Below are 10,432 nucleotides of genomic sequence, written 5' to 3' on the forward strand. Positions count from 1 at the left end.
ACGTGTCCCGTGTCTTAAATTTCATGGGATGCCGTGTCACGTGTCTGTGTCGTGTCCGTGTCCGTTTTGGTGCTACCTAGGCGTCAGGTAAATATTTGAATATATACTTAATAGTTTGCAAACTAGACATACCATAACAGACTATCGGTCACCTTTTTTACCAAGATGACAAACTCGTGAGTCGTGACTCAAAGGCTAGAAGATATATTAAGATTTATTGAGTACGAGTACATATTTAGGAGGGTGCATTATTATTTATTAGCAAGGTTCAAAATTTGAAAGTGTTACTACAAGTTATTACCAGTTATTACTAGCAGTTAAGGTGAATATAATGTTGCAGTAGTCAATTTAAGGCAGACACTTGAAATAGACATTTGGAATAAAGTAACATCAAAATGTCACACTTTTGTTTCTCTGTAAAGGTATATATAGTAACTGTACATTTGATGCTGCTACTATTTCTATTTTGTGAAATTTATATGACAATATTAACTAAATTTAACTATCCTACGTTTAAAGCCTTTTTTTACTAGTACAGTACTAGCACAGATTTACAGATTTCTATTTTTAGAAATTGGAATTTGTGACACTACTTGCTCAATACCTTTTTATTACCACCTAGTGTAGTAGATAAAAATAGGACCAAGTTAAAGGTTAGTAGACTCGAACGGTAATAATAGTTAAACGAGGTTTGAATTTTCATATGACACGGTCTCATAATCCTTAATTTTTAGATGGAATTTTGGTTTCGTATAAGATCAATCTTATAATACATTGTCATGATTTTTATAAGATGTTGATTAGAGAGAAGAGAATAATTTTTTGTGCACAAATTAAGATATGATCTTTGTAAAGTTAACTAAGCAATCACATTAGGAGGCTTCAATCGACAACGTTTTGGCTTAATATTAGAAAATCGATTATAATTATGATAGAATCGTATGTTCTTCGCATTTCTATAAAATTATACCGTTCTTATAACTCGTTTTTATTACATAAACATTACCCTAATATGTTAATGACACCCGTAAAATACTAGATAAAGGGGCCTGATATATACAATCTTACTCTTATGTTTTCAACACAAAGAGAATGTAGTAATAACTCGTTTATATTAACAAAAATAATTTATGAAAATCTCCATGTTCTTTCCATATCTATAACTCATTTTATATTAACATTACCATGTTCTTCCCTCAACACCCCATGCACAACTACACAGTGACACGCAAAAGACATTTATATATAAACAAAAAATTTCAAAAAAATTTGACCTTTGCAATAATTAATTTGTTGAACAATGACTTTGTTGATTCATTTTTTTTTTTTTTTTTTTTTTTTATAAAAAAAAGAGCATCATTGATTACTCTCTATATAAACCACAAGATCATCTCTTCACTTCTCCATAAACTCACAATCACTCTTTTCTCCAAACAACATGGAAAAAGATAACAAATTCAAACTTCTAAAATTTCCAAGTTTCTTCACTTCTTCATGCAAAACACAAAACATTTCTGAAGTTATCGATCATAATCAAAATCCCATTATTCTTCAATCTCCAACAATTGAAAAAATTCAAAATAATTTAGTAGAAAATGAAGATAATCTTGTAATTAAACCTAAACAAACACATTATTCTCCTATTAACAATGTATCATCATCTTCTACTTCATTGATGATGTGCAAACCTAAGTGCCCTCAAACTTATGACCATAATGCCACTGTCGGAAACCGTTGTTCTCGTCGAAAAGTGGTCGGAAAATGGTCGTTGTTGTCACCGTATGCCGACTTTTCCGGTAGAAAATGCCCTCCTACTTCCCCTGCATCTCCCCTGCATCATAAACAGGGGAAAAAGAACAAGAATAAGAAAACAACAAATTTAAGAAGTAATTATGGCATGAAAAATGGGTTTAAGCAAAACCCATTTAGCATTTCTTCTTCTAATGAGACTGATGATAATGGTGATTGGTTTAGTAGTGATAATGAAAGGGAAGATTATGAAAAACAAACTATGCTTTCATTGAAGTCTTTTTCTTTTTCATCAAAGTCTATATCTTTTTCATCTGAGTCTGACACTCCTGAAAACAAGACTCGGACTCAGACTCAGACTCAAGCTCGGGACAGGCCTCGGGTTCAAAGGCGAAAGCGGAGTCCGAGGGTTAAGGAGGTGGGAGTGGTGCCATTTCAAGGGGAAGTCAAGGATTCATTAGAGTCTTTGTCTTTTTCATCAAAATTTATATTTTTTTCATCAGAGTCTGACACTCCTGATAATCAGACTCGGACTCAAACTCAGACTCAGACTCAGACTCATGCTCGGGACAAGCCTCGACTTCAAAGGCGAAAGCCGAGTTCGAGGGTCAGGGAGGTGGGAGTGGTGCCATTTGAAGGGAGAGTCAAGGATTCATTAGAATCTTTGTCCTTTTCATCATCAAAGTCTATATATTTTTCATGTGAGTCTGACACTCCTGATAATCAGACTCAAACTCAAACTCAGACTCAGACTAAGACTAGGACTAGGGATAGGTCTCGGGTTCAAAGACGAAAGCCGAGTTCAAAGATTAAGGAAGTGGGAGTGGTGCCATTGGAAGGGAAAGTCAAGGATACATATGCAATAGTCAAGAGTTCAAGTGATCCTTACAATGATTTTAGGGTATCAATGGTGGAGATGATAATTGAGAAGAAAATATTTAGGGCTAAGGAGTTGAAGCAATTATTGGAATGTTTTATTTCTCTTAATTCTTGTCATCATCATAGGGTTATTCTTGAGGTTTTTACTGAGATTTGTGATGCTTTGTTTTCTTATTGTTAGTAAAACTTGTTAATTGAGTAGTGTTGTTGTAACATGTTAATTCATTTTTTTCGATTAGGCAAGGTGGTCGTATAATATAAGTAGTTGATTAAGATGTAGTTATCGAATTAGAGAAAATTTCCGTCTTAACCATTAGCGTAAGACCTTTTCGCGGTTATTTTCCTTGGATAATAATAATGGTAATGGACTAATAGATTGTCTCTTATTATCTTGTAAGGAGTATAGATTAATGGAGTCGAGTTTATTCAATTTGTTACTAAATACTTTCTCCGTTTTTTTATCTTTTCATTTTTCTATTATATGTGAGGAGTATTATATTGAAATTGAAAGATAAAAAGAAAACGGAGGAAATAGTTTCTTGTGTAAAATGTCAATCCTCAGATTATCTTGTGTAATACGGAGTAAAATTTTTTCTTAGAGCTTTATATATTTGTCTTTTTGATGTTTGTGAACGGAATTCAAGTTAAAACAAGGTAAAAAGAAAATGTAAAACCATATACATATACAATAATTTAATAAATTAATGATAATAGAGAAAATAAAAGGACTCATTGTTGTGGTAACTTTTCCTTACACATAAATGAACTATGTACATTTTTTTATAATAAAGGTAGTTCAAATATATGAAAAAGGTAGTGCATTTTACCTATTATTTATACTAACTTTTTCAAAATATTTGTAAATTTTGAAAATATTTTTTGAATCCACCTTTGATATTATCTTATTTGATTAGAATTTAGAAATGAATAGAGCAATGTTTTTCTTAACCTTCCACTTTTAGGCCCTGTTTTTATTGCTTAATTTTCGCTCACTTCAGTTCAATACAACTCCTTTCAGCTCATTTCCATTTAGTTTAGATCTATTTAGTCTAAAAACCAGGGTCTTACACTAATGAAAAAAAATAAAAATGTTATTTACACTTTCCCTCAAATCTCAATATATCAATGGTTTGGTACCAATTTCACTTTTTACCTTGTTCTATTGTCTTGGTCAAATATATGTCTCTATTTGTGTATTAATATTTGAAATGTCAAATCTCAATAGGAACGCTTACTTGTTCTTATGTTTATGCTCTTAAGTGACTTCCAATATGTGTAGGGTAAGTCTTTCAATTCTTGTGTTATGAGACGATAAGGCACCAAAAAGTGAGTTATGGGAATATAAGGGTAGTATTCGAGTAATGGGATTTAAGATTTTAAGCACACGGTATGAGAGAGTCATGTTTAAAGCCCAACGTTTGAATCTTGACAGTTTCTAAAATCTCCCAAGTGGGATTTTAACACATGGTATGAAATAACCTATGTATTATCCTCTCTTTTAGCAGATAATACACTCGAGCAAGGAAGTGTGTTAAAGTATAACCGTATAAGAATCATTGATTAGCCTCAGCCATCACCTTAAAATTTTGATTGAGATAATCTTCTCAGAATATTTTGAACGCATCTCTTAACAGAATACTCCATGTTAAAACAAACGGGGTGTGCATAATTATTAGAGTAAATTAACAATTACTCCCTTATAGAAACCACTTTTCTAAAAAAACTCCCTTATGAAAACTTTTTAATTTTTTACTCCCATAAAACTTACTCTGATCAAATATTGCACCCAAATGGATTTTCAGGTGAAAAGTCGTGTTTTAGGACCGTTATGCCCCTGTTTATTGTTAAGCCAACTTTCGATTGCTATTAGGCTATTCATCTTCATCGACATTAAAATTCAAATTTTTACCCTAAAAATCTCCCCCAAATTTGCGCCTTGGTGAATCCTCCCCCAATTTTTGATGTTTCCAGATTGATAATCGTAAGTTTCCTCCCCAATTTGTGTTTTTTACCCTAAAAATCTCCCCCAAATTTGCGACATTAGTTTGTTTGTTTTAAACCCTAATTTTTGGGTTTAATTGTGAATCCATTTATTTGTTCAAAGCCATATTTTGCGTGTTGTAAACCCTAGTTTCTGGATTTATTTTGACAAATTAATTTGTTCAAAGCCCTAATTGATGCGGTTTTAATTCAAATTTACGGGTTCTAACCCTAAATTATGTGATTTTAACCCTAATTTACGGGTTTGAAATCGAAATTTCTGGGTTTAAAACGCAAAATTCTGGGTTTGAAAGAGGAAGAAGATGAACATACCTAGTTTCTGGATTTATTTTGACAAATTAATTTGTTCATAGCCCTAATTGATGCGGTTTTAATTCAAATTTACGGGCTTCTAAAGTGTTCGATTGTGCACTACATAAATTCCACAACTTGTTCTTACGCACCCATATTGGAGCTCCATTCGATAAAATACGAAAATTGCCAATGACCCCTCTAAAATGCAGACGATACCTAAAGGTCCTGGGTTTTAGACATTTGATTAACTGACGATTCAAGATGACTAAATTTCTCGACATCAAAGTCGAAAGAGTTGAGATGGGTTTTCGAAAAAAAAACTCAATCGATTTTTGATGCGGATCTTCTCCAAACCATCATGATAGACAATTTATGTAGTGCACAAAATCGAAATTATGTGATTTTCTGGGTTTGAAAGAGGAAGAAGATGAACATGAGTATAAAGGAGATACAAGAGTATAAGAGGCATATAAGAGAGGAGAGGGGCAATTTGGTCATAAAAATAGACTTAAAATGAGAAAATTCAAAAAATGACGGAATCAGTCACCGGAGAGGCATTTTGGGTGCAATATTTGATCAGAGTAAGTTTTATGGGAGTAAAAAATTAAAAAGTTTTCATAAGGGAGTTTTTTTAGAAAAGTGGTTTCTATAAGGGAGTAATTGTTAATTTACTCTAATTATTAGGGTTTTTTGAGAATTGCTACCACGAGTAAACCACTTTTTGAGAACTGCTACCAAGGTAAAAAAAGTTTAAAAACTGCTACCATATTCATTGGTTCGGTTAAAAGTCAGTACCAATTCACACCGAGCCCCAATTTTTAACGTGAAAAGACTAAACTACCCCTTATTTAACATTTGCCCCTTCTTCAACCTTTCCCCCCTTTCCTACCCAGGCACATAACTCCTCAACTTCATCACTCTACTATATCAAATTCACCTTCATTACTCTAATTTTCAACTTCATCACTCATACTCTATCAAATTAATCTACTCATTTGAAGAATTTAACCTAACTAATTCACTTTCTTCACTTCAGTTTATTTAACTGGAAAGCCCTTTATTTGGCGACATTTTCTACTCATTCTCAGGTTTCCTTTCCTATTTTACTCTTTATTCTTAATCAACCTTCAATTTAGTAATACAAATTTCATAATGTTTATTGATTTCCTCAGTTATTTGTTTATTAGATTGTATGATTGAATTCTTTATTAGATTCCATAAAACCCTAATTTTTCGATTTTTTAATTTCATTGAAATTTGTTCCATTGATTTCTTTAATTAAACTTTTGTCTTTGTTATCACTTTAAACCCGGTTGATTGCATAGACTTGACTAATTCAATTGGTTGTTTTCTAGAAAGTTGAGAGCTTTCCTTTATCTAAAATTGTATAAACCCATTGTTTAATATGCTAATTTTACATTACCCTTGATTCGACGGGAGTTGATGGAGTAGAAGGGCCGAGAATGAATGAATTGAAAGGAAATGTTAACTGATAGAAGAGATTGAAAGAGAAAATGAAAGAATAGATTTGAAAGGAAATGTTACCTGATGAAATAAGAAAAATAAAGGAGAGATTGAAGATGGATTAATGGAGTAGAAGATTGTAGTGTTATAAGGAAGAGGAAAATGTTATAAGGAAGAGGGGAAGGGTATAATAGGAAGAGAAAATATAACTTAATCTAAAGATTTGAAATGAATGGCTGAGATTCATTCATTTAGCCTCGTTTAATGAATTGGTACTGACTTTTAACCGAAGCAATGAATATGGTAGCAGATTTTAAACTTTTTTTTACCTTGGTAGTAGTTCTCAAAAAGTGGTTTACTCGTGGTAGCAGTTATAAAAAAACCCTAATTATTATTATGTATAGGGTATTTGATTAATTGTGTGAAATTTAATTAATTAGTTTGAATAGAAAACCAAACACAAAAGAAAAAAAAATTCAAGGACTAGCTCGCAGGGGTGGAATCTAATGATTAAACTTGGGTAAAATTTCCAAGGGACTCCGGCTCAAATCTCTCCAAGAGTAATCTTATGGGGTATTTATGTCCTGAAAGTCTGAAACTATGCCTTCTAGATTTTGAGCCTGTTAGCTTTGGGAGACTTACCCGGTTTACATGGTTCACAAAAAAAATAAAAAAATACATGGACCGAAAGAGTAAATTTGAAACACAAAAGCCAAATGCACAAGTCTTTACAAAATTCTTGTTGTCAGTAAACAGTGACTTTTGTTTAGCCAAAAATAACAAATCACAAAACCCAAATTGTTGTTAGTGTTGGAGTATTTTAGTACCAACTGTGTAAGCTGTTATTTTCAGCAGTAAACTCCTGTGTGTCTTATAAATGGTTGCTTTCACATTCGATGTCTCGCATTTTTTAGGTTGTAGAGCCATCCAAACCTTATTCACTATTTTAAGCTATGGTTAGAGTTGGCATAAAGGGCCGCGGGCTGGTGGGCGGCACGGCGAGAAAATCGAGGAAGCACGGGCACGGCACAACTGGGCTTGAGACGGGCTCCGACGCGATTTGCTTTAGAAATCCGTTTCTAGGCACGGCACGGCCCAAGCACGGTGGAGCCCGGCACGCACCAGGCCCGGCCCGAAGAATAGCATGTTGATCATCATTTATTAAACAAAAAGTACACTAATATTTAATAAAATATATATTTAAGCCATTAATCATCATTTATTAAACAAAAAATACATTAATATTAAATAAAATATATATTTAAACCATTAATCATCATTTATTAAATAAAAAGTACTAAAAATATATCAATTATATAACATTTTTTTTAAAATAAAAATAATATTAAAGCACATGGGCCGGCCCACGGACAAGGCACGAAAAACCCATGGGCCAGGCACGGCCCGAGCACGAAAATGACCGTGCCTTGAGCGGGTCGCGGCGTAGGTTTGGATCAATGGGCCTGGCACGGCACGGCACGAGGAGCCCAATATCCGTGCTTGGGCCGGGCCAATTTTGGACGAAGGCACGACGGGCCGGCACGCGAGCCAGCCCAGCACGGCCCATTGCCTACTCTAGCTATGGTTCTATGTTCTACAATACTGGAATGACTAATGAGGCCTGGTTAACGGTTTTTCCTGTATGGTACTGTCGTGTTTTTTAGAATTCTACATGGTATTCCTCGTTTTTCGAAACAATACTTGTATGTATGTTAATAGTTCTTTTTTAAGGTTTTAATTCATCTCACGAAAATCAAGATTAGCTACATCAACAAAATGCGACGGAAGATTACCCATCCAGAGACACCTACCAATGCTCCATGGTCTAGCATAAGCTAGTTCAGGAAAACACTACTCAGTCTTATAACTAAAGCTGAATGTCTGTGATATGATAGATAAACAGGATTTTGAGGAGGCAGGTATCAACACCTTTCGGCGAGCCTAGCTGTGACAGCTCTAAGCTTAGAGTAAACCTTGGAAGCAGGAGAGCCGAGAATAAGGGAACAAATGGCATATTTAGCAACACCGATGTTGGCTTGTTGTCCCAATATGCGAATGTTTTTCTCTGCTATCACAATCTTAGTATTGGTTGCATTCTCAATAACGTTTTTGGTTTTGCCAGCTTTGCCACAAATCCTACCAATAGCGCGAGCCAGATGCTCTCCTTTAAGGTTTTTAACATCATCAGTGGAGAAACAAAGTAGATAGACACCATCACACATACACAAGGTTGCTGCATCTCGAGTATCAAAGCCAAGCATAAATGCATCAAGAAATTCATAGCACTTCTGGAGATGACTGATATCAGGAGTATCAGGGCGAGTCTTGAGCAAAATCTCACGCTTTTTGAGTCGCATACATATGTCAATCTTCATCTCCTCATAAACTAGATGATAGATGTCAAACTTATCTGGTGGATCACTCAACCAGGCCTTCTTAAGAGGTGCATAACGATGTGCTGGTACAGAGACCCTCCTGAACTGAACTTCACTAGCTGGCAGTTCACCGGGAGATAGAGGCTTAAAGGCAGGCTTTGCAATTTTCACTTTCTCAGGCTTAGATAAGTCCTCAGCCATCCTGACCGACCACATAAGCAACATGTAAATCAAGTAAAATTAGTGAGTCATCTTGTTCATCTATCAACTCTTAACAAAATCACTTGGAGCCCATTTCAAAACTTTAGCATAGGACATCTAATATGTCTAAGATGACCTTAATCTGACTACAACTATGCCGTGTGTGTTTTAAACAAAAACAAAGGACCCATAACATCATCAAACAGTGACTCCACGTAATAAATCAGCAAGCTGGTATATAGTAAGAATAAATTCCAGTTAACACAGATAATATACTGCCTCCGTCCCGGTCAATTGTTTACTTTGATTTTGACAAGTGCACCAAATTAAACGTGGATAGAAATGAAAATAATTAACTGAGACATACCGAAAATGGAATAGGTAAAACAATTGACCGGGAGGGAGGGAGGGAGTATATTTTACATAGATAATCACAGCTAATTTGCGTATATACTCCGTACTATACATAAGATGCGCAATGAAAATACAACAAAAACATAAGAATATACTCGTATGATATCAGACTGACATCTGATTTCTCAGCAGAAATGAGATGAATACGACAGTAGAATATAAATGAGAATACTACATGTAAATTATTTGCAATCAGTTGTTTTGCCATATATGCAAATTCACAAATTCTCATTTGAGACGATAAAATTCATCACTTTGAAGAGAAGTGAGACAAATGGGCAAGTAGGAGGGCAAGTGGGGAGGGATTGTGAGAGGCGATGCAAATTATACTTCATCATCAGAGTCCACATCAAGGATTATCTGTCCCGATTTCCACGTTTGATCCAACAATTTAATTAGAGGTAAAAACAGTATAATTCATTGTTTATAACCTCTTAAAAAATGCCGGAAAAAATGACAAATTATAAAATTAATAAAGTAAAATACGTCAAATCTACATAAAAACAAAAAAAAAAATAAGGAAAAAGAATGAAGAAACGTAACAAATTATAGACCTCGCAAAATAATTACAAATAACGAAATAAAATAAATAATAAGAAGAATAAAAGACAGTATAAGTGAATTAGATGTACAAAGTGTACAAGATACAAACCTGATTTGCAGAAACCTTAAACAAAATAAAGTAGATCTGGATTTTGTATTGGGAGAGTTACACTAGCAGGCGGCAAGGAGATGATGAAAATTAGGGTTATTCTTGTTTTTTAGATTATTATATATTATATACTATGACTATGACTTGGGTATTCCGTGGTTTGTTATTCTCTTTTTTTTTTTTAATAAATAATTGAAACTAATTCGGGTTTCGGTTGGAAATTTTGTAACCCGAACTGCGTGAAAATCCGGGTCGGATGCACTAATGGAACAACCCCGAGTTTCCCCCGCTGCAGTTTTCGAAGTGCTCACGATTGTAAAGCGTCGATAACTTTTGTTGGATCTCTGCTATATCGCTGTCCACAATCTATAATAGTACGATATATCGATATTGATCAAACTAG

At 34.2% G+C, this 10,432-nt stretch overlaps 2 protein-coding genes across 2 annotated transcripts; one reads left to right on the forward strand and one right to left on the reverse strand.

Annotated features, from left to right (window-relative positions):
- The first annotated feature begins 1,404 nt into the window (after positions 1-1,404).
- Positions 1,405-2,966, forward strand: LOC141597313 (uncharacterized). Its single transcript, XM_074417728.1, has one exon. The coding sequence runs from the start codon at positions 1,439-1,441 to the stop codon at positions 2,807-2,809; it is 1,371 nt and encodes a 456-aa protein (XP_074273829.1). The 5' UTR covers positions 1,405-1,438; the 3' UTR covers positions 2,810-2,966.
- A 5,132-nt stretch (positions 2,967-8,098) lies between these two features.
- LOC141597314 (uncharacterized) lies at positions 8,099-10,191 on the reverse strand. Its single transcript, XM_074417729.1, has 2 exons — positions 10,030-10,191; positions 8,099-8,964 (listed from the first exon to the last, which is right to left on the reverse strand). Exon 2 carries the CDS (start codon positions 8,961-8,963, stop codon positions 8,310-8,312), a length of 654 nt encoding a protein of 217 aa, XP_074273830.1. The 5' UTR covers position 8,964; positions 10,030-10,191; the 3' UTR covers positions 8,099-8,309.
- Positions 10,192-10,432: the final 241 nt, after the last annotated feature.

This window comes from Silene latifolia, chromosome 8 (assembly GCF_048544455.1).
Source record: "Silene latifolia isolate original U9 population chromosome 8, ASM4854445v1, whole genome shotgun sequence".
In the NCBI taxonomy this organism is placed as follows: Eukaryota; Viridiplantae; Streptophyta; class Magnoliopsida; order Caryophyllales; family Caryophyllaceae; genus Silene; species Silene latifolia.